The sequence below is a fragment of the Alosa pseudoharengus genome, unplaced genomic scaffold (assembly GCF_046254945.1).
Source record: "Alosa pseudoharengus isolate Yale_2024_CS ecotype anadromous, Long Island Sound unplaced genomic scaffold, YU_APseudo_1.1 YU_APseudo_1.1_scf_8, whole genome shotgun sequence".
Classification (NCBI taxonomy): domain Eukaryota; kingdom Metazoa; phylum Chordata; class Actinopteri; order Clupeiformes; family Clupeidae; genus Alosa; species Alosa pseudoharengus.
Window position 1 is genome coordinate 14,245,666 of NW_027468870.1, and position 24,875 is coordinate 14,270,540.

Consider the following 24,875-nt stretch of genomic DNA (forward strand, 5'->3'; position numbering starts at 1 on the left):
GCGGCTGGGCCGAGGCTGGGGGTATTTTTAGAAGGAGCGGGGAGGGGAAGGCATGAATTATTTATCACTCTGATGCACGTTTATCTCCGACCTCGATGCCACCCCGAACGCAGCCACAAACATGATGGGGTCAGAATTGCTGTGTGTATGCAGTGTGTGTATGTGCGTAACACACTCTCACACAATGGCCTCGCCCTTTCCATCTCTCTCATACACACCAACACAGACACACACACACACACACACATTTGGGTTCATGAGTGCCATTGCAACATCAACAACTGCAACAACAGAAAAACAAAAATTCAGATGCTTATGAAGCTAAAAAAACAACAACAAATGCCTGTCTCCTCCTCCCCATGGCGGAGCCTGCTCACGATGAAAGGATGCCTGTGTTTATCAGCGAGAACGAGAAGAGTTTTTTGTTTTGTTTTGTTTTACTCCAACAACCTTCCCCTGACCGCAAACTGGGACAAAGACATTCTGAGGCAGTAGTAATGTTTACCCAACATACGTGCGTACATACTGTACATACATACACACATACATACGGTACATACAGTTCAGTTTAAGTGCTCACGAGTTTGAGTATTCGTTAATTTTTTCCTAAATTTTCATTTCTTCTTTAAACCCCCCCTACCACCACCCCGCTTCCTCCGCGACTCCCCCTTCAGAGGCGGTATTTGCGTAGCAGGTCGGCCTGCCAGTTGTACTTCCGCTCTGGGAAGCGTTCGGGGATCTTGATCTTGCGGAAGTCGTCGATGCACTTCTCCAGCTCCTCCTCGATGGTCATCTTGGCCTCCTTGGAGGCCCGCTTCTTGCTGGTGGTGGAGGTGTCCCGCGCGCTGGCCGTCAACGTGCGCATCAGGTCGCTCTTGCGCCGCGGCTCGGACTGCTGGAGCATGGCCACGGGGCCCTTCTTCAGCGGCCGGTCCAGCGTCTGGACGTGGTGGTGCGGGTGCACGTGGGGGTGGTGGTGGTGCTGCGATAGCGGCCCCTGGTGCTTGGGTGGCGGGCCTCCACCTCCACCGGCCCCGACTCCGCCCCGGCTCACGGGCCCGCAGATGACGGTGCCCTGCGGCGAGCTGGCCTCCGACTGGCTCTCGGAGCTGGAGGTGGAGAGCTCGTTGCAGGAGGTGCCACTCTCGCCCTCACCATCGCCCTTGTGGTTCTTGCAGCAGCAGTCGCACAGAGGGGAGGACCACCGGGACAGACCACCTGGAAGAGAGAGAGAGAGAGAGAGAGAGAGAGAGAGATTAGAGAAGTTTATACAACAATTGGGTTCTATGGAACTATTTATTTGTTTCTGATTGGCCGAGAGACGTTCCATGAGTTGGAATATCATTGGACACAAAGATTCTAGAGCGGAGCGCTCTAGAATCTTTGATTGGACATTTCAACTCAGACTTTGCACAGCTAATAATAAATCCGCGATACAATGCGAAGATTTGACACAATGTTCTCATCCAAGCTCTCCACTATTTCAAGCAATGGGTTACTCCCTATATTTTACTGTCTATGGTTACTCCTTAGCAAACCATAACGAAACAGTGCTTCACCACATCTGTGGATTAAGCCACACAGTCAACTCAATGTAAGTAAGATAAACGAGGATGCTAATTGTTCTCAGCATTGTGTATAATATGATTGTCACTTGGAGGAGACTTGTAGATAACTAACGTTAGCATAATTAGCTAACCGCTGCTAACGTGCTAGCATCGTCACGTCAGGCTGTGCACAGTAGTGTTACATTTATTCACCATAAATTAATAAAGTTGAGTGGTTCTGCAATGTAGACTATGTTTCTGTTTTTTTTTTTGCAGTACCATGTCCCTTACATGACATGGCCCAGTGTCCTTGTAACATGCATGCAGCAAACCTAGATATGAATGTGATTTCAGCCCGACTTTCAACATTTCTTTCAAGAAGACATGTAAACCACAAAGACCCGTAACGAGGGATCTGGAATGTTGATTACCTAGCAACCAAGACGCTGTCTATTGAAAAGGGAACTATTTTTTGATGCATAAGAACGATGTCGAAATTAACATTTTTAAACAATAATGGGGTGTTTTCAGATTATTTAGTTTGTGGTAGAATTGTTGTATAAAAGCAATATAGCACTAGTGATCGTGGGATTGGTCATGGATATTCCCACGGCCTCCGGCCTCGTGGCTAAGGCCGAACAACACCCGTGGGAATATCCATGACCAACCCCACTCTCACTCGTGCTATATTGCTTGACACAGGTACAGGATGTGGGTGGGTGGAGGAAAGAGGGATTAAAGAGAGACTGAGACTGAAGGAGAAAGACAGAGATGCAGATGAGAGGAAAGGAGCACAGAAGAGAGAGAGAGAGAGAGAAAGAGAGAGAGATGAAAGGGAGTGAATGTGGCTGTAAGAGCATGTGTGTGTACAGTTGTGTCAGTGTGCTTGTTACAGAGAGAGAGAGAGAGAGAGAGAAATGAGAAATAAAGTATAAAATAATGAGGCTCAATATAGCTTTGGCAAACACAGGTGTCGCAGTGTATGAAACAGCTGAAGATGTTGTCAGCATGCCCCCTAAATGTCCTTTCATCCCTGTATTAGCAGTCATGAAGCCAATAGCCAATAGAAGATAATATCACAATTAAAGGCACATTAAAATGAATTACACACATATCGGCAAAATAACTGTGAATAGTACACTAAAGAAATAGAGGTATATGCATACATATACTCTGGAGGGAATTAAATGCTCCTATTCATTTATGTTATGGGAACCTTATATTTTGTGTAAAACAAACTCCAAAGTCCTCGTCTGGCCACCTCTACTCTCCTCTGACCCTTGGCAGTTGATAATTGTCTTACTTTTGTTCATTTGCATGTGATTATGCAAATGTCTTTGTGTATGTCATGATTTTGCTTGCAGAGCAACTGTCCTTCTTTCTCTCTGCCTATTAGTCCCAGTCAGAGGCACTTAGCACTAATTACATGTGTTTGTGGGTAATTGCAAGGTTCTTACTATGCATTTGGCTAAGACCTGTTGGTAAGGCACTCGATGAGCTTGACTGTGAGCGACTCCACTGGCTTAAGCTGCAAATGGGTTGGAAAAGACCAACACAACTTCTGACCAGGCAGGCAGAGAGGAAGGCGACTTCACATTTAATGGAGCATAAGCTTAATGCCTTGTCTCATTCTTTAACCCCAGAGGAAGGTCTGTCTACCTCAGAATAGAACAGGCCTCAAGTCTTAACTCAATAACACACACAGCAAAGGCTAAAATGAGGGAGAAATTGATTAACTTATGAAACAACAGTCTGAAAACAGCAGAGCAAAACACAGCCAGTCTCCAATCCTCCATTCATGAGCAGAATAAAACTCTACCAGCCCCATGATCAATAATTCATTATGTGTTATTAGCCATACTTGTCCCGTTCATACCTCCTCATCGGCTGTTGTTTTCACATTGCTAACAGTAAAGGGGCGCTCTTTCTCTCTAGCTATTGATTAAAAGGGCTTGGTTCAGCCCTAGCATCCGATCCCCTTTAAAACGGGAAGTTATTACGCCACTCAGGGGAGACATTCTCCATTAGCGGCGTTTCCCTGCTCTTTACGCTCCTTGTTTACCGCTCCGTTTACTAGGTCTCATGGACGGTTACCTAGGCCAGATTAAGAGCCAGGAAATGAAATGCTGTAAGCTCAAATGTAGTCAGAGAGACTCAACTGAGAGTCAGGGTTCATTACCAGTGGCGCATTGAAGCTAGAGGCAACAACACCGAGGGCCCTAATTTCCTTGATGGGCAACTGCCAACGAGCAGAGCAACAAGCCATGAGGAAGTCCAAAGCACACAAACTAAAGGTATTTTAATAATTTGGCAAAATACCACGAGCAAGGTCCTACCGGTGAGTCAGAGCAATGCTCCCACACACGCCCCACACAATAACTTCAGTTCATGCACACAGACTTGTTGCCCATTGTTTGTCAATGAATGGGCCCTGAGATACTCCATTGTGTTCAGTCTTCATTGAAGCATACAACTTGTATTCCATTTGATTAATCTAATCTAATCAAATTTTATTTATTTATTCCTTTCTTTCTTTAAGTGACTTATCTTTTGTTTATATGGTACTCTATGTCTGTTTATTTTTCATTATTTTGACAGATTTCAGATATAAATCACAAATCGTTAATCAGATCGTGGATCTTTTGTACGTGCAGCTGTCTGCGCTATAAATTGGAGCCAGAGAAAGCTAAATGGAAAAACAGACACCTCATCACTTCCGCTGTAGTCCAAAATGTATTAATTTTTTTATCAAACAGCCATCCATAATTAAATGAGGATACTGTTGAATTTTTCACCCATTCAGGGGTAGGAGTGCTAAAGCCAAGAATCCTTTGAAATGCTGCTATGAGCTTTCAGACAGGCTCCTTCATTCCTCAGTAGGCTTTCCTCAGTCTCACTTACACCTTCTCTCGTCTCTGCTTTTTTGACAACTGTTCGTTGCGCATGCAGAGACAAGCCAGGGGCGGCTGGATAGATTGCTAAACTGGCCTTGAACAGCACCGCCAGATGGTAGTGAGGATCGTCGACAAACAATGTCTGGCAAATCAATGAGGACACTCAGAAACTAATGACTGACGCGCCTCAGAGTAAGCAGAGCGAATGATTCGTTCTAGCAGCCTAGCATTTGTCTAAATGATAAGTAAGTCAGGTTCCTTATACTAATCGCCAAAAAGTGGTTCTAACATCTCCGTAGAGGTGTTCCGGTGAGAGGAACTGGCGACAGATGCTTTTGGAACACGCCACAGAAGTCTCTTGAATTAATTTGTGTCACTCACTCTCAAAAGGGACCCTTTGATCGATGAGCCGCCGCTCCATAATTGGTGTTTTGAAAAATAGGCCCTGACTCGACAAGAGCTAAATCCGCTAGTAGCCAATTTTCCTGTCTAAACGGAATTAAGAGGAAAAAGGCACCTGGAGCTGGCCTGACAAACACCCCCGTGGTGTAGGGAACTTCACCGTGAGGTAAAGAAAAAAAAAAAAAAAACGTTCTCAGGCATGTTCTCTCCCCTAGTGAGGTTAAATGGCCTGTCTTGTTGATTTCTGCTCTGGGAAAATAAGAAATGATGGCATTGCGCTTTCCTAAGAGAGGACAGGACAAACCCGCCGCTGCTGTATGGCCATGTTTTCCAAACATGGCTTGTGGAGCCAGCTGTCGCAGACACTAAAGGGACGTGCGAGGAGAACAAAGGGGAGAAACATTATTGCCTGGCTTCACAGTTATGGAGGGAGACCTTGTTGTTCACTGTTGTCTTGGTGGAATTTCTACAGCACAGGACACCACCGTTGGTGACTGTATGACACATTGCCAGTTTTGTTTCATTTGCTATTAGAGCTCTAGAGAAGCCTCTCTTCTTTATACACACACACACACACACACACACACACACACACACAGAACAGGTGTGAGAACATATATATCTGCTAGTGTTGACTTATGACAGCCATATCACTGTTCCACATGTTGGTGTTGCATTTCCCATTAGGAAATGAGCTCGTTTTTTTCTCTCCCCTTTCCTTTGGTCCCTGGTGCCTGGCTGTGGGATGTAGGCAATAACAGCCATGATGGATCCACTTACACCAGGATCTGCCGCATTGATAATTACATGGCCTCTCCCAGAGGGTGGTGGTGGCATTGTGCAGATGGAGGCTGTACATCCCGGATCTCCGTGGTTATCAGTGCATAGTTAGCGCTAACTGCTCGCAGGCTAGAGCTTCTCTTTGAGTGATTATGTGTGTCTTGGCGTGGTGTGAGTGTGCCTAGCAGGTATGTGTAAATGTTAAGCTTATGCAATGTTTATGTGTGTGTGTGTGTGTGTGTGTATTTGTTTGTGTAAGGCAAGACACTGTGAATCTTACCAATGGACATGCAAATTTCTGATTCCTTGGTCAGGTAATTATGACTTTTACAAGTTTTACGATGGGCTGATTGATATGTGTGTGTGTGTGTGTATGTGTGTGTGTGTGTGTGTGTGTGTGTGTGTATGTGTGTGTGTGTGTGTGTATGTGTGTGTGTTCACTCAGTAATCTGCAAGCGATTTGGCAGAGTTGTGATGGCCTGAACTAAACGTGGAAATGACCCTCTCACTCCCTCTGGCCCAATACAATGAGAATATTCTGAGACAATTTGACAGACATCCTTTATAATGAGAGTCAATGATCTGCCAACAGGCAAATCCAATCCTAACTCATGCATTAGCCAATCTAAGTGTCCTATGGTATGGCATCAACCAAACTCAACCACTTTTTCTGCATTTGACAGGGGGGAAAGGGGGGAAAATACTAATAGCCGAGCTAGCATTCAGAAGACTGAAAAGTTGTGGATCCGATTCCTGGCTGCCACCATTGTGCCCTTGAGCAAGGCACTTAACCTCCAGGGAAGCTGGCCCTGTATCAATTGATCTGTTTGGATAAAAGCATCAACCAAATGAATAACTAAAATACTAGAATGTCTGTGATCTGTTTCTCTGAGGGACCCAAGAGTAATGTTCTCCATGTTCTTCATATTTCCCTACTTTCTTACCTGACTGAGCCTATCAGTAGCACCCCTGATTAGCTGCACACACCTAAGGGTGCAATCTGACAGGACGCTGTTTTTGCCGTTGTTTTGTATTGGCAGTGCAGTAGGCCCACACCTTTTGCCTGCTGCCTAAGCACCCTGGGTGCCTCCCACGTTGTGTGCGCCTGCTGCGCATTGTGTTTTTGTCGTTGAAAAAATGTCAACTTTCAAATTTCAAAAATGTAATTCGCCTCTTTATTACAGTAAAGCATTTTACATGCAGAAAGCCGCCCCCTATCAGCCACTCCCCCTCACCCTAATTGAGCCCAATAAGCACCTTACTATTGCTGTGATGTCAATAATCCTTAAGGAACACGCCACCCAATGTCAGTAGTAATATATGTTCTTACTTTAACTTTCACGAGTTGAGTCATACCTTCTCCCGTGTCGGTACATGCACTCAAACGCTCTGGTGCGCGGCGCGACTGTGTTAGCATGTTGCTATGCTAGCGGGCTCAGACATAGCCATAGAGGGAGGAAGATAGCAGTAATCAAAAACATCCACGTTTTCCCTACTTAAATACAGTTGCACGAGTAGTTGATAAAAATGTGTAAGGTCACACAACATGAAACGTGGCGATTTTCCAAGCGAATAAACAGGAGAACCACAATATGTGGCGCAATAGCACTTGGGAGTACTTCGACCTAGCGTAGTAATATTAATTAACACCTAATTGTAGATCCCAGCCATGCTTTCCGCCGTTTGCAGCAAAGCGGAATTCTATGAAACATGAAATCACTATAATACTTCTGCTTGTTATCACAACCCTTCACAATGCATGTTATAACCATGATTGTTCACAATCTACTTTACCACTACCTGCTACTTCAGGGCAGGTTGTCTCTATTTACGGAACTGACTGTGTGTGTGCCTCGGAGGGGGAGGGGGAGGCTGAGGGGTCGGCTGAACTGTGGTGGATAGGATCTACAATTAAGTGTTAATTAATAATTGTTACCAATTAACACCTAAGAAGAGAAGATTGACAAATAAGAGACATGAGAAGTTTGCTTGAAAATGATTTAGACAGAGGGTTTGGGTGGAGGGAGTGGCTGAAGACAGCTGAACAGCATGCACTGCAAGATAGCAACCGAACTAAATAGCAAACACTGCAAGACAGCAACACAGCAAGCATCCAATTTCTCATGCATGTCTGTCCTTGACTTCTCCATCCTTGTTGCATTCCTTCCTCGTGTACTTCATGTTTTAATTGTTATAATTAGAGGAAAGGAAGGAAGCAAGGAATGATTGAAGGAAAGGAAGAGAATCTGCTCATCTCAGGGAGGATTGACAACAAAGAGATTTGAAAAGAACCCTGAGACTGACTGCTGTGGCCATCTGGAATCCTCAAGGCCTCTCCCTGTAACCCTCCTCAAACACACCTGTTAGAGGGCACCCAGGCTCCAGGCAGAATCTGATCAGCAGAATCAGCACAGTTTGTTCAGGGCCCAGACCAAATCCATGAGGAGGGCTCGGGGAGTCATTCGCTGCAACGTTGCCACTGCTGGCATTTGACTGAGGCTCTCTGTGTTTGCTTTTAGATGATACAGCCATCCTTTTTTCCAAATGCCAGTGAAATAATCCTCTGCAGTATGCAGAGTCTAGTGTGTGTGTGTGTGTGTGTGTGTGTGCGTGTGTGTGTGTGTTCTGTGTGTTCGTGTGGGTGCTTACAGTATGTGTGTGTGTGTGTGTGCGTGTGTGTGCGTGTGTGTGTCTGTGTATGCAAATGTGTGTGTGTGTGTGCTTGTCTGTGTGAGTGTGTGTGTGTGTGTGTGGGGGTCTTGTGTGGGTGCTTGTGTGTGTCACTGTGTATGCAAACATGTGTGTGTGTGTGTGTGTGTGGGTGCTTGTGTGTGTCACTGTGTATGCAAACATGTGTGTGTGTGTGTGTGTGTGCTACCTGGTGCTGATACATCTAGCGGAGGCGGCTGTCTGTGTTGGTTTAGCTGGAGGAGAACCTACTTGGGATGCTCATTTGATGTACCCAGTGTTCCCTCTCAGTCTCCTCCTTTTTCTTGTTTCCCCTGCAAGCTTGTTCTTTGCTGTGTGTGTGTGTGTGTGTGTGTGTGTGTGTGTGTGTGTGTGTGTGTTTGCTTGCTGATGGCTCTGTCTGAGTCCTGTCAGTCTGGTTGCCATGCTGGGGAGATAATGTCATGCTCAGCCCCCTGCCTGTCACCTCCATGGGGGTCGGTCTCTACGTGCGTTCACTGTGATCTCTCCTTTTTTTCTGAAAACACACACACACACACACTCACAAACACACAAACAACACCCAGACACACACTCGCACTCACCTAGCAATATACAACCAGAAGCACACACTCACCTACACACACGCCCATCTTCATCCCTCAAATGTGTCAGAGACTGAGTGCTCTGGCCTTGCTGACAGATGCTGTCCTTCTGTCTGCTCCCTTGGCTGATGCCACTCTTCTCAACCTCACACACACACACACACACACACACACACACACACACACACACTCACACAGAAACACACAAACACACACACACACAGAAACACACACACACACACACACACACACACACACACACACACACAGAAACACACACACACACAGAAACACACACACACACACACACACACACACACACAGAAACACACACACACACACACAGAAACACACACACACACACACTTCTCAGACCCCTCCTCTGTCATCGTACTCTGCCCTCTGTCTGTGTCATTCGTCTGTCACCCCCGCCTCCCCCCACCCATCTGTCTCCTGTCCACTCCAACCTTATCAATATATCACCTGCCCTCCACGGGGGCCATCAGGGCCTGTGCGGACAATCACCCTCGAGATTGATTTCTGTCATGCGGCGCCAGGACGCGACGAGGCTGCTTGGCCAAGATGGACAAGGCACGCGCAGCAAAAGCAAATAAGCTCTCCTCATTGTCATCTGTCTTATTCTGCTGGTGCCTTGGTCTGGCCTACACTAACACAAGGAGTCGTAACAAACATTGGCACACACACACACACACACACACACACACACACACACACATACACACACACACCATGCACTGTACCGTAGACACAGTTGAAAGAGTTAAATCAACTGACAATGACTAGAAAAATACTTAAATGGATATTCATTTCCAGCATTAGCTAAGAAATAGCTGAGTAAAAATAAATGTTCCTGGTAAAAGCTTTCTACTTTCCGTGATAGAAAAAAAGAATATGATGCAATAAAGACGCCAACCGGAAAGAGATGTTCATGGTGAAATGTTCCTGCAGGAAAATTAATATTTAAAAGCTGAATTTGAATAAATAAATTGGCAGTTCGGTGTGCGAGAATATTAGCATTCATGTTGGTGGTGTTTAATGACAGGCCTGTTGCTACATTCTCCTCACCATCTGTGCCCTCTTTGTGGGAACTGTACGGCTTTCACTGCCTGCATTTTTCAAGCTGTGTGCTAACTGTAGTGTAGTGAAGTCTGTAGAGGGACCATTTCCATTTCCTTGTTGAATGTTATTAGTTCATGTCTACCTTCAAAGTGCACTTGTCAAATATTTAATGGAACAGAGTACATACAAATACCACACACTCAAATGCAGTCATCTTGCTTAACCCATAGATTGTGTTTGCCTGTCTGAAGCTTGGAGGAAATATGTGGGCATTCTCAGGCTTGACAAGTGGCATAGCCAGAGCTCCAAATGAAGTATTGACACAACAGTAATTAATAGTCCCAAATGTGCTGACTGGTGGCCAGCGTGTCATGTACTCATCTTTAGGGCGTCCTGTTGACAGACGAGTGGGGCAGCCATGTTGATTTGCATTTCTTATTTCTGCTGCATCATGCTGCACTGTGTTGCCCTCCCTCCTCCTCCTTCACCCGCCCCCCTCACACCCCTGACTCCAGCCGTTCGACCTCTGCCACGGCAACAATCAAATCTCACGCCCCCCCACACACACACCCTCCCCACACACACACACACACACACCCTCCCCACCCCGCTGAGCATATCACATCAAGCCCAGCTGTGGCTCAGCTCCCGTGGGTTGCTGGGATATGAAACTGCTCTTTAGTTTTGGCCGCAATTCACCTCTTGGAAAATTAATGAAAGAAAAAAAAAAAAAAACACCATATGCGAAGAGGATTCAGTAGATCATCCGAAGATTCTGATAGCGATTCCTCACAGCAAACCGGTGGCCCCCGCTACGGCAGAGACACACTTATGGCCTGTGCCTTTTCCACACTTATGGATTCAGAGCCATCACTCTGACAGTTTATTCATTTAACAGCCACTCTAACTCGAAACAGCCAAGTTAAAAGAGAACACAAACTGCAATCCAACTCATGCAAGTCAGGCCTCTGACCCAATCTCTCTTTATCCAGAGACCAAAAAGCACCCAACGGGAAACAAAAGAAAATGAATAAATTCGTATTAGCTTCACTAAATCAAGCATGCTGCGGCACACATTAAACACATGACTATAAATAAATGTCTCAACTTTGAGTCACGCTTCTGAGGCCATGAGTGTCTTTTTCTACTTAATCGGTTCCCCTGGCGAGGTGAATTAAAACACAGGGAGGCCAGCCGTAATTACTAATAAATGACTCCTGTTCACAAGACAGGGAACTGAAATGTAATGGTGGATGAGGATGAATTGCACTGATGGCTCCTGTATGTCTTCATTAAATGTCCTGTCTGGATAGGGGTGATGTGAGTCTATTTTAAAATGAGAAGGTGTTTCTCTATTCTAATCTGTCATTTACAGATGGGGACGCAAATCTGTCACAAAGTGACCCGTAGTTATGCAAGTGTACAAGCTGGTTGCCTGGGGGAATAGAATATGCCAAAGCTGTTGGTTTGGGCCTTTGGTCAGCAACCTGAAGACATCATGTGTGTATGTGTGTGTGTGTGTTGCAAAGGCTTTGTAGAGAGGCGAAACATGAGGGTGTATGTATGAGGGTGTCTGTGCCTTTTTCAACTTTGGAAGCGATGACACTTAATCTCACCAGGGGTTCGTCTGGCACTTTCTGCCAAGTGACTTTCCAGACTGCCTTGTGAGATTTAGGGAGAGCTATAGCCTTGGCTTAAATAGTTCATTAAATTTGTATTGTTTTAGTTTTAGATGGTAGCTGGTGTTCACAGCAACAGAAAGACAGGCCCCCACCAGAACAACAAGCCAAACGAGGCATGATGAAACCTAAAAACCCCTCTCAGTCTCCGCTTAATCAATGGTGATCCAAAAGAGGTCCATTCTTTTAGTCAATACGGGTCAATACAAGACAGCTCCTCTCTGGCCATGCACCCTGGACCCTCTGATTTTTACAGGTCATAACCAACACTTTTTTCAACAACCTCCATTTTCAAGTAGACAGCTGGTAAGAGGGCTATTCTGCAGGTCCAATAGAATCCATTGCCAAAGCAGAAACTGCCAGTCTTGTAAGAGGTCATTAGATAATCGCACACGCTTGGTGATTACATTCAGTGCCATCTGAATCATCCTCTTTGCGATCAATTGCCTCATGACTCAGTTACTCCTCACAATCTTAGGCAGTGAAATAGTTAAATATATAGAGGTAAGTATGGTCTCCTGAAAGTGTCATGAATAATAAATAAAAAAAATACTACTAATATAGTACACCAGTACAGTTGACATAGTGCCTAGAAAACAACACAGCTTCAAAGACCCTTAATCAACCTGTGCAATTCTTTATGGCTTGAGGGAGCCCAAATCAAACATATAGGGAATATCCTCAGAAATAACCACAGACTTAAGAATACCTAGAATGCCCAGAACAGCCTAAACGTCATACAGAACAGGAAAGAACAAGGACACAATAGACAGGGGTACTCACTCAAGGAACAGACAACAGATCAGTCAGAGAAGAAGATGGAGAGAAGGAGAAATAGAAGTGATAGAAGTGCACTTCAGTAAACGTCAGTGTGTCTTTGACTTGGAAGGGGGCAACATATTTTCTGGCAATTTGCTTTCAACTTGATTTTTATTTGGCTTTAGGAATATGATTACCGGTATAAGGATATACATAACAACACAGTTAAGAGGAAGAGCACAGATGTTTGGTTGTGTTAACTGTGTTTTTGTTGGGGTCTCAGCTAGAGATGCCTAGATGGGAAGAGGCTGGCAGAAAGACTGTGCCGCAGAACACAGCAGAGGATAAACATCCTACAGCAAAAACAGAAGAGCAAACCCAGAAGTTGGAGGACTGAAAATACGTTTTTATGACATATTGAGTTTTCCTGCTGAGCATGTTTCAGAGGCTACATGGGCCAAAAATGTAGGTTACGCTGTCTTGCTGTGAGGTGCTGCTGTGGGTAGTTAGTGAGCTAGCATGAAATACTTCAAAGTAGCAATTCAAGTCTTTTTTACATTTTTTAATTTGGAAATGTTGTTGCTGAAACTCCAGAAAAGCCTCTGTAACGTATTTCTCCAGATTCGTAACGTCTCTCCGGTCCTAACTATCAAAGGAAACACAGAGAGGAACAGAACACAGAGGCTGCTATTATACCTCACCTGGTACGCCAAAGATTTGGCCATTCTTCAGATACCACGTGAAAACAAAAAACAATTCTACACACCCATCTTTTGTTTTACATAATTTGCCGGCTCTTTGGCTGGCCATTTCTGATCCATATGTTGCATTAAGTTCTTCGGAACAAAAGTTGAAAAAGAAACAGTAAATGGTAAAATGGTTCATTATTGCTAAAGTGCTGCATGCTGTCTGTTCTAAATGTACTCCCTGCTGCAAAGCTTGCTTTGTTTTTCTCTCTCCCTCTGTACTCCGAATTCTCTCTCTCTCTCTCTCTCTCTGAGACGCCACAGGAAGAAAGTGTTGATGCTGCATTGACTTCATCCCCTCGGTGATAGATGAAGAAGACTGATAAGGGATGTGGCTCTGGTTCTGCTGGAACAGAATTGAGTTCTTGCCCCCCCCCCCCTTCCCCACATACCCAACTACCTTGCTTCTAAAATGTGTTCCATATTGATCCACCAGGGTGAAACAAGAAAGCATAAATGAAGAAATCTTTATAAAACGGTGAATAGAAGGTAATATTAAAAAAAGAAGCGGGGGGGGGGGGGGGGGGGGCCTGTACCTGGCACTCTAGCGGATCGATACGTTGCTTGAGGACTGAATCTCCTCCCCTTGTCTCTGCCCCTCCCCAGCATTGTCAGATCTGTGCTGCGAGATTGTTATCACAGAGGGTATATGAAGGAGCAAGCCATTCTAGAGCCCATCTCACCGCATCAATCACGGCGCAGAGAGGACAACATTACTGCCCGCTGATGGATTTGTCCCCTGGAACGAGTGTGCGAAGAAAGCCACAGGGGAAGACACACACACACACACACACACACACACACACACACACACACACAGAGAGAGATAAAACAAACACAAGCTTACCAAAACATTCTATATTTTATCAGATCACCTATATAAAATATTTATTTCCCTAAAATTTCTATGGAAAATTAGCCTGGATACCAGACCAAACTGACTTCGCAGAGAGTCTGGCCTAGATCTATGATAAGACCATATAGAATTGTATTATTATAGTAATTCACTGAAGGCCCTTTGTTTATTCCAAAGGAACACTGTGCTCTAATACCCCACTTTTTGAAAACACCTAAAGACATAACAATGTAAATGCAAAAAGTGCTCTGCTCACAGTAGTGCATTGGGATTCCGATCGCAGCAAGCAACTTACTGCAGGCCAGCTATGAAAACAGCTTTGGAGCACCCTTCACGGATGAATATGCACTTTGGACTTATGTTTGTGTTTTTTACGATGTAGCATTAAATATAACAGAGGCGTCATAAAAGAAAATGTCTGCCACCTCCAGCATCTTACTGACAGAAACCCCCACCCCCTGTGTCTATGACAGTAAAGATGGTGAAGCACGGAAGGAGAAGCTTGTCTCCCCACATTTCCCTGAGTGGCGGCCTCGACTTTCAACGAAGAGCCAGGAACAGATATATTTAAATCAATGTGAGATGCTTCCCCTGGGACTCATTAGAAGTGGAACAAAGGGGGACCAGGATGGGGTGGACTGGGGGGTGTAGCAGGCTGGTGGTTGATTAGCTGGTTGGTTGGTCAGGGTGGTTGGGTGGCGGTGGGGTGTGTGTGTGTGTGTGTGGGGGGGGGTGGCAGACAGCAGTTCGGGAGTTTTCTGCGGGATGTGGAGACTTGTGAGTCGGGTGAGTGCGTCAACCGGCGCGAGTGAGATGCTAATGAAGTTGTAATTAAGCAGTGCGTTTGCTGGTGTATCCGTCGGGCCCGTCTGCTGAGAGCAAAGACGAGACGCACTCTGCAAGCTTTTGGCTCCATCAATGCTGTCTTTATGAGAAGCGTCTGCATTCATTTGCATAACTTATGATGTATGTTGTGTGTTTGTGTGTGTGTTTCGTTCTTTCTTTGCAGAAGAGAAAGAACTGGGTGTTGGCAGCAGACGCAGAATGGCCTGAAGATGAAGAGGTTTCCTTGGGCTTGGTGGTGAAGCTGAGGACTGTTTGTCCTCGCTATGACTTTGGGGGATGGAATTGGGTGCCAGACACACTGTTTTTAATTGTCCCTGAACGCTCTCTTCTGTGTTTATTAACTTGGGGTGTTGAGCCAAACGCATTGATTTTTTCCTTGGATAATGTATACCCCACGACAGCCACAAGCCGTGGTGCCACTGCTGCTATCTTTATATCAGGTGGGCTATGAGTGCAGCAGTGTTTGTAGGAAAACAGTAGGAGAGTCCTCACATTTACAGTATCAGAGAAAGAGCAACCCATACATATTAGACATAAGTAAAAGTCTTGTGTAGTAAAACCTTTACATTTTTTTAACTAATTTTGCCAACATAATGACATACATTTAATAGAAAATGCTCAAATGCTGCTATTCTATCAACTAAATGTTAATATTCACTCTATTCACAGGTAGCTGATTAGTTTTAGCATGGTGGTCTCCTGCTTTCAACAAATCATTATTTGATTACTTTCATGAGGGCATGCTTCTCAGTTCCACTCATCAAGCTTCAGTCCTTCACACATCCCCCTGCAGCCTGACAGATAACAACAAAGAATCCATGCTTAGGAATGGATATATTCATTACTGAAATATGTTGCATTATTTTACAATAAGCTACAGAAAGGTACGTTTTTACAAATCAGAAACCAATAAGCTCCAGCTACTGAAAATATTGGCCCCATGCATGTGCACTTGATCAGTGGCGTAACAAGTCAATGGTGGGCCCAGGTGCGAGAGCGCTAAGCGGGCCCCATACCGACGAACTTTGGCCCAGGATGAATTAGCTCTGATATGCAATACACATTAAGGGTGACTTCAATTGTTTATGCAAAGGGCCTGAGACACCGAAGTAGTTTAGTTACAGATTACAATTTCAAATAAAAAACACACTACTACATATCCATTACATGTAAAAACATTAAAAAATAATTTTATTAACAGCCTGCAGGCCAGGGTAATCTAAAATTACTGCATTAACATCAACTCGCATGGAATTATGGGAACACTCAATGCGCTTCATCAACCCTCTGCTGAAACTGCAAGCGTAGATTGCTTGCTTATAAACTCGCACTGCGCAGAAACAAAACTTAATGTAGCCTAACTTATTTAACCGTCCAGAAACCAAATAAAATCATTCATATGCATACAATCCCCAATATGCGTGAATTAGGCCATTAGAAGAAGGCCATGTTACGAGCCTTTCGTTGTGCAAAATCGTCAACGGTGTTCCCAATATTTAATGCTCTGGCTCTCGTATTTTCAATGGACAGGATAGCTAACCCACGGAGCCTCTCCTGCCCCATGCTGCTTATTAGGTATAGGTCTTAATAAGTTTGAGTTTGGAAAAAGATCGCTTAGCTGTTGCCACAGTCACAATGTCAGAAACAACATGAGTACACACTTCCCGGAATGTGGATGTTACACTGTCATAATCTACCACCAGCATTTTGGCAAGTTGAAAAATAGATGACTTCTGTGAAATCTCTGCTTTAAAGCAAAAACGTCTTGCCTTTTCAAGCAGTTCATCATCACCTGCGAGTTGAAGGGTCATAGGACGTAAAGACTCAAACACATGACAAGTTTCCCGCATACTTGCAAATCTTTGGGAGAGCTGACTGATTATGATGTCCAGAGTTGCATTAAATACCTGTACTTTGAAGTATCTCTCTGCATCGGTTAAGCGCTCATCTTCCGATAGATCGTCAAAGTGACGCTTCACTCTCCGTGCTCTAACATTCTAAAGTTCTAAAAAAAAAAAAAAAAAAAAAAGGAGGCAGGGCGGGGGTAGCGACGGGCCCCGGGAGGTCACGGGCCCTGGTGCGACTGCACTTGCTGCACCTACTATAGTTACGCCACTGCACTTGATCTCTCTATCTCCCACTCGAGCTGATCAGTACTCGGGATCTGACACGTTACCATTCCATCACCACTGTAGTTGCTCTTTGCCAGAGCAATGGGCCGCAGAATGGCTGTGCCCACGCTGCATTTACATTCTGCAGAAGGCTTCATCCAAAGTGACAAAGCGACGGCGCAGGGCTTGTTTTCCCTGAGGAGTCGACCCCGTGACCTTGGGGTCGTTTGTGCCGTGTTCCACCAGCTGAGCAAAGGAAATACTGTATACCATTTATCTCTTCATAGTGCCTCTCTCCCATTCTTCTTATCGCCAGCCAAGCTCTCATTATGTGTCCCCGCTGTGAAATGTCTCTCTTCTCCCTCCTTCTCTTCCTTCTCTCCTCCTCTTATGTACCTCTGCAACCATTTCTCCGTAGACTGAATTCACTCCCTTGTCGTTCACTTGGTCTGACTCTTCTGCTTTCTCTTGTACCATGCCAACTTTCTCTACCAAACTCACGTGCCAGACCATACAACTTACAAGACTACAATATTTAAACTGTCGTTAATAATGCACAGTGAAATATTTTACACCACATTTGGCTAATATCACCGTTTTCTTTTCACTTTTAACAGAGTGCATACTAGATACTAGGGATGTTAATGCCTGTCATGGTAGGCCTAATTATCCTTCTTAATTTCATGACTGGCTTAACAAATGTTATACAGCATCATGTTTGGAACCCTTATGGGTATGACATGCTATATATTACAATAGAGTGACAAAAAGTTCCATTACCTATATTCTTCAGTAGAGGGAACTGAAAAATACTCCAGAAACCTCTTGAAATTTAGGCATAGGTTTATATCAGTGTTCAAAAATAATTCCAAAACATTCATCAGGCATTAGCAGCAAATAAATGCTAATTTATAAGAGTTTTTTCCCCTTTGCTCATGACAATGTGTGGCAGCCGTGGCCTACTGGTTAGCGCTTTGGACTTGTGACCGGAGGGTTGCCGGTTTGAATCCCGACCAGTAGAAAGCGACTGAAGTGCCCTTGAGCAAGGCACCTAACCCCTCACTGCTCCCCGAGCGCCGCTGTTGTTGCAGGCAGCTCTGCGCTGGGATTAGTGTGTGCTTCACCTCACTGTGTGTTCACTGTGTGCTGAGTGTGTTTCACTAATTCACAGATTGGGATAAATGCAGAGACCAAATTTCCCTCAAGGGATCAAACGAGTATATACTTATACTTATAATATCAATTTGTAAATTTAGCTAATTGAGTTTTCAAACAGCAGCAGAAAGTGCTGCTTCTTTCTTCAACTGCCAAACCGTAGTAACTTCCCCTGTGCTAAGACGGAATGTGAATGTGTTCTTACAGTTTAAGTGTTAGGTGTGTGTGTGTGTGTGTGTGTGTGTGTGTGTGTGTGTGTGTGTGTGTGTGTGTGTGCACCTGTGTGTAAGGTTTCTGTTTGTGATATGCTAAGTTAGTCTCTGGCCAACCAAACTGTGGCTCAGTGTATCAAAATTACGAGGCATTAAATTCCGGTAAATTCCACTGTGCAAAGTCAGAGCCAACTCAGTCGGAGCAAATTTATTCAACACCGGGGCTCCGCGGCTGTCAGCGTGGCGAATTTATCGAGGCATGACTAGCGCTCGTGTGTTGTTTTATGTCCTTCCATTTGTGAAAACAAGAGGCCCTGCAAAGACCCATCAGATCCCACTTTATATCTTTAGTGCGGCAGACAGATGCGGGCATATCATAAATGCCACATGTGGCACTCGTCCAGAGACGGATGGCGTCAGGCCGACACCATATCCCAAAGAAATCCTCAAGCATGTTATATGAGGATGATGTGTTTCTCTACCCCAGCCCTCCCCCAAGTAAAAATAAGTCTTTATGAGGGTTGCAAGGAATGAGGAGTCTTCAAACATCTCCGCAAGCCAACCAGGTGTGTCAGCCATGCAGCTATGCATTCTGGGTCGCCGCCAAGCCCTGCTTTCTGTCAAAGAGGCACTCTTGAGGATGGCGCGTGCCAGAGCTGCCCACCAGCATTAAATCTTTAATCGTGTAATTGGCAAATGGTCAATGTCATTATCCGAGTGACGGGACAGTGAAATTGAAGGAGGCAAATGCTAAATGGTGTGACAGGTGCTCCCCAGAGAACAGATGATTCTGGGACAGACCTGGCTCACGTCTGGCACAGATCTGGGCAGCAAGCTGGCTCTCTGCCACCTATTGACCAGACCAGCAACCAGCAGAAGTGTACATCCATCACTCCGTGCCCAGGCAGGACAGTGTAAAATTATGGGCCCTTTTTATTTGTTTGCTAATTTGTTGTGTTTATCAGACTTTTGGACAAAGGTAGAAGCCACTTTTTTCTTCCCCCCCACCTCCACACACACACACTCGCTACCTCCCCTCTTGCTTGCCACTGACTGACTGATGAAAAGCCAAACAGGTTGGAATGTGCTATTTAGTCTGGCACCAGTGAACACTCCATTTGCCTCTGATTGGGAGAGGTGACCTGTGCCCATTGCAGGTTCTAATGGACTCTGACAGAGGCGGTGAGTGGGGAGGCCATCAGGGGAGCGAGGGAACAGTCGGCGCACATTTAGCCAAATGAAACAGGCATCGTTAATAATTTACCCAACACAGACATTCCCGTGTCTAATTCTAGATTTCTCTAATGTGCAGCACTGACGCATGTTCTCTCTCACTCTCTCTCTCTCTCTCTCTCTCTCTCTCTCTCTCTCTCTCCGCTGCTTCACCCTCTATCTGTTTCTTCCTTTGTTCTCATTCTTTTTTCCTCAGTTTCTAACTCTCCTCTCTGTCTTTGTCTAGTTTTTCCTTCATCCTGTCTCTCCCTCCATCCTTTCTTCGCTCTCTCTACCTCTGAGTTCCTATGAATCTTTCCTTCTTTTCCTTCATCCTGTCTTTCCTTGCTTTACACTCATTTCTCCTTCCCTCTTTCCCTGTATGCCTGTCACCTTCCCTTTTCTCTCTTTCCTGAAAGTTGTTGACATGCAGAACTGAGCGATTCGCTCATCTCGCGTCAGCGCCCCAGCAGCACCGGTGTCAGTTCCTCAGAGATGACGCGAGACACACTCCGAGAGCTGCCGGGAGAACATCGGTAATTAGTCTTCGAAACTGTGTTTGTTTGCTTTCGCACAATTCGGCATTCATCAAGTGATCTCGCTGGCAAGATGGAAAACAACACACAGATAATGAGAAACCCATAGTGCACCAATCAAACAGAGAGCAATGCCAGAGCGAAAATGTTTGTCTTAATGTCACAGACGCTGATTCGTCTCATTTAGAAATGTAATTGAAGACTGGCCCCTTATCACTTCCATTAAGTGCACCATACTGCAAAGCCATACAGAATGACAAACAAAAAAAATGGTTTAATTTGGAGGAGATAATAAAGCGTTTATTAGCCTAGCAAGGGAGGAGGAAAGGCATAGGTACAGAGCCGTGTTATTCACTCCCGTTAACAGGATTAAGTTTGAGGATCAATGTAACAAAAGCAGCCTTTTAATGTTAGTCTTCCAAATAGATATGCATTTCTCGAAAACATCCATTTTTAATCAAACCAATTAAAAGTGGAGCTACAAAAGCTCTCAGAGGTGCTCGTCTAAAATAAATCCCAAACCCCTCGCTTCCCCCGAAACTTCTCTGAGCGAAATCCATTAGCATGTAAAGCACACAATTATCCGGCATTAGGGTGTCTTTAAGCAGGGCTTACTGTCACGACCCTGTTAATCACTCCTGGCTTGGCAGAGTCAACCTTTACGGAATAAATTGTACAACTTTAAACAATGTTGTCGGGAGTATGTGCGGCGCCGTGATTAGAATGACTGAGCCTCGGCCCTATGTGTGTCCCCCACGCTGCACAAAGGGAGATGGAGGGCTTATAGGTTTGCCTGGGGATGAGGGACGGCCCAGCCTGCCACTCAGTTGGCGCTCTCTGTTTGCGAATAAATGAGGACACAAGCGCTCTGGTATTGATGGACTGGCTGATACGGCTTGCTAATTACAAACACACATTTGCAAACACATCTACACACACACACACGCACACACACACACACACACACACACACACAATGTTTGTAATCAGCTACTGAAATCAGGCCTCCCAAACAGATTTGAAGGACACACTAATTAGATACAAAATGGGAGTGGAAACTGGCCAAACTTTATCCATTTTCTATCAATTCTCCTATCCATATGCTATCCATCATATATTTCTGATAGATACTCCATACCCTATGATAAGGTCTGTGTCAGACCACATCTTTTCAAGGTAAGCATCTCTACCACAATAACATAAGCTTAAAAATCACATGAAAATCGGCTTTCGATTTTATGCTAAACTCCTGTTTGTCCGATACCTGCCCTCAAAGCGGATGACCTTGCAAAGGTCAATCTTGACCATTCAGCTCTCTGCTGGGCGAGCCTAGTCCAGCCCAGTCCCTCCTGTATGCCCTCCACCACCAGCACATCCTATCCTGGAGGAGGCAATGAGGCATGGAACTTCTATCCTCTCTCTCTCTCTCTCTCTCTCACTCTCTCTCTTTCTTTCTCTCTCCTCTTCTCTATCTCTACTCTTCTCTTACTCTTCCTCTCTATCTCTTCCTTCAAACCCTTTCACATATTCATGGTTTTCAGTGAGGACAGATTACTTATTCACAAGGAACTTCATAAATCATGGTTCGGATGATGCAAGGGTAAGGGCTGCAGCCACATAGCCACTGTGGAAGTTTCTGAGTGCACAAACAATTCACATTTCAATCCTTATGGACACACACACAGCCTTGACCATTTTTTTCACCTGCACACATGATCTAATCAATAATTCCCTTTAACTGCAGTTAGATTCCAATATATTTGTGAAATGCTACTGTACAGGGGGCAGCAGGTTAGAACTATGCAGTATAAATCTCACTCCTAAGCAACTCCAAAGAATGTCAAGTACAGCACATTTGAATCTAACAACAGTAGGTTGGGCCAAAGTGCCGCATAAGTGCTGTATAGCCTGGAAAAGAAAACTGAGAAATAACCATATAATAACAATAAAGTGCAAGGAATGCAGTGATGATGATGGTGCTAGCAGAAATGGCTTGTAGTCTTAAGATTAGTGTGCCCTTCAAGGTCACTGCTTCAGGCCTAAGGGCAGACCAGCTACATTAGTGCTGTAGAGATGGTTAGGGAGAGGAGTTTAGTAGTGGTGGTATGTCTGTACAAACTGTGTGTGTGTGTGTGTGTGTGTGTGTGTGCACCTGTGTGTAAGGTTTCTGTTTGTGAACCATCATCAGTTGTTAAAGGTATGTAACAGGAAGTAATTCTGGCAAAATACACACAGGAAATCACATGATCAGCACATAACCTTGCACATAACTTTATATAGTCCTCATCCCTCTGATCAGCGTACCTTTGACCTAAACCAACACACATCGGTTTCAGATTTGTAAACTAAGCTCACTGTCTAAGCTTCTCAATGTCCATCTCAACCAAATGTCTAGACAGCTGTGCTACGCATCTCTCTGGTTCTGTGGGATTACCAAGCAGAACGTGGTGACTTTAAGCCAAACAGACACTGTGCGATTATTTTCCGTCACGTACGACGTGGTAGCTCACACTGCACGTTTCAATTAGTTGTGACTACTGGGTTCACGCCGTACGTTTGACTGCTCACACTGCAAGACAGCTGACAAAAATGTCTGACATGCCTGCAATCCAATCGGATCGGACTGGAGCTGGAACATTGATTGTTACGTCTTCTATTCTGACATCTGCTCAAACGGCACCACAAATAAGACGGGGATTCGGCCCAGTTAAAAAGTTACTCGGGTCTGACGGAATCTGGTCCAAAATGGGGCCACAATCTCACAGCATCTACTCAACATTAAACATTCATATCTCCATGCTTCACTGAATAGAGTATCACAGAATATGACAATAGAAAACAATAGTAATGAGTTTCTAATATGCTAATAACCATAACAGCTCAATGAGTAAGTCTCATATAGCCTACCCTAACCATAGAGGTAGTTATTTCCAATTTATATATTCTATGGTACTATAAGACATACAGTAGATGGTGACATAGTGAGTGGTAATGAATATAATATTGCTAACCAAACCCTGCTAAAAGTAATTTCTGTAGCCAGCCTCTCTAAGATGGCCTCCTTGTTGGGAGTATTTTAATGTCCCCTAAGCCAACAACAGGTTCGGTTCTCTCATGTTTATCAGCTCTCTGCTGCTCCAGCCCAGTCCCTCCTGTATGCCCTCTACCACTACCACCACCAGCACATCCTATCCTGGAGGAGGCAATGAGGCATGGAACTTCTATCCTCTCTCTCTCTCTCTCTCTCTCTCTCTTTCTCTCCTCTTCTCTTACTCTTCCTCTCTATCTCTCTCTTCCTTCAAACCCTTTCACATATTCATGGTTTTCAGTGAGGACAGATTACTTATTCACAAGGAACTTCATAAATCATGGTTCGGATGATGCAAGGGTAGGGGCTGCAGCCACATAGCCACTGTGGAAGTTTCTGAGTGCACAAACAATTCACATTTCAATCCTTATGGACACACACACACACACACACACACACACACACACACACACACACAGGCACACACACACACACACACACACACACACACACACACACACACACACACACACACACACACAAAATGGACAAACCATTTCACAATCAGCATTCCATACAGCAGACTGCAGTGCTGAGTAAAAGCCTTTATAATCTCCACACGATGCACCACTACAGCAAACATTTGTTCTGTGATAAAGTGGACGTAATAGTCCCTGACACTGCACATCGCACAGTAAACTTCCTACTAGGGATGTAACGATTACCGGTATAATGGTAAACCGCAATAAAAATGTTGACGATAACAATTACCGTTTTCTTTTTAAATATCATAATTATCACGGTTGATTACCGCGGTGTGGAAACTGTGTGTTTAATCCTTCCCGAGCCTGCTTTTGACATGCAGTAGGCCTGGTACAATGAAACAAAATTGGTACACTACTGATTCTGTTTGATTCTAATGAGTCTAATTGATGGTTTTAACCACGATTCGGATTAGGCTACACCTGATTTTAAAAGGCGGAACATTTTCACCGCAAAATGTGCACTGTATCATGTAGCCACTCTGTGTCTCTTTATGCTCGCGTCCACATTAAATTCATTCCACTCACGTTATCAGGAGAATACAGTAGCCTAAAGTTTTTTTTTTAATGCTTACTTTGGTCTCACTAATTGGATCCAAATAACAGAAATAGCAAACTCCAAGTTGTGGTAGGGTAAGTTAAGCTATAAGCACATAGCCCATTAAACATGACCAAGAAAAAAGTGAACGGGACACTTTTTTGAAACTATTTCAGCGTGTGTAGGCCTATCAGTGCTTTCTGAACATATTGAACACACTTTTAGAAATACTGTGATAATACCGAAAAACGCGATAATTTTGGTCACTATAACCGTGAGGTTAAATTGTCATACCGTTACATACTTCCTACTCGGCCATTTGCTTGCTTTACTTTTGGTTCAATTTACACTTATTTTAATATGAGTTTTATTTTAGCTTACCCTCTGAGCTGATCATTAAGCTACATATTTTAGGCTATTAGGATTTCCAATCTTTTGTTACTTAGCTTTTTTGTCTATCAAAGTTAAATTCACAATTCAGGTTTTTTCTGGATTTGCTTCCTTATAGGCACACAGCACTGTCTAACCCTAAATCACAAGGTCAAAGTACTCTAAATGCAACATCTCTCTGTGTTTTTATAATGCCATGAGTGGGCTGGCCTATATGACACATACAATCGGTTATTGATCACAGAAGTCCAGGAACACTAGGAGCAAGCAGAGGCACAAGAACGATCGTT

The 24,875-nt window shown here is 44.4% G+C and overlaps 1 protein-coding gene across 1 annotated transcript in view; it reads right to left on the reverse strand.

The window, feature by feature from the left end:
- Positions 1-670: 670 nt before the first annotated feature.
- The window catches only part of kctd16b (potassium channel tetramerization domain containing 16b), a 53,565-nt gene continuing 29,360 nt past the window's right edge, over positions 671-24,875 (reverse strand). The window contains exons 2-3 of the mRNA XM_076273838.1: positions 1,040-1,218; positions 671-982 (exon numbers count right to left, since the gene is read on the reverse strand). Of these exons, the coding sequence (XP_076129953.1) occupies positions 671-982; positions 1,040-1,218 (491 nt within the window). The remainder of the gene's footprint in view (positions 983-1,039; positions 1,219-24,875) is intronic.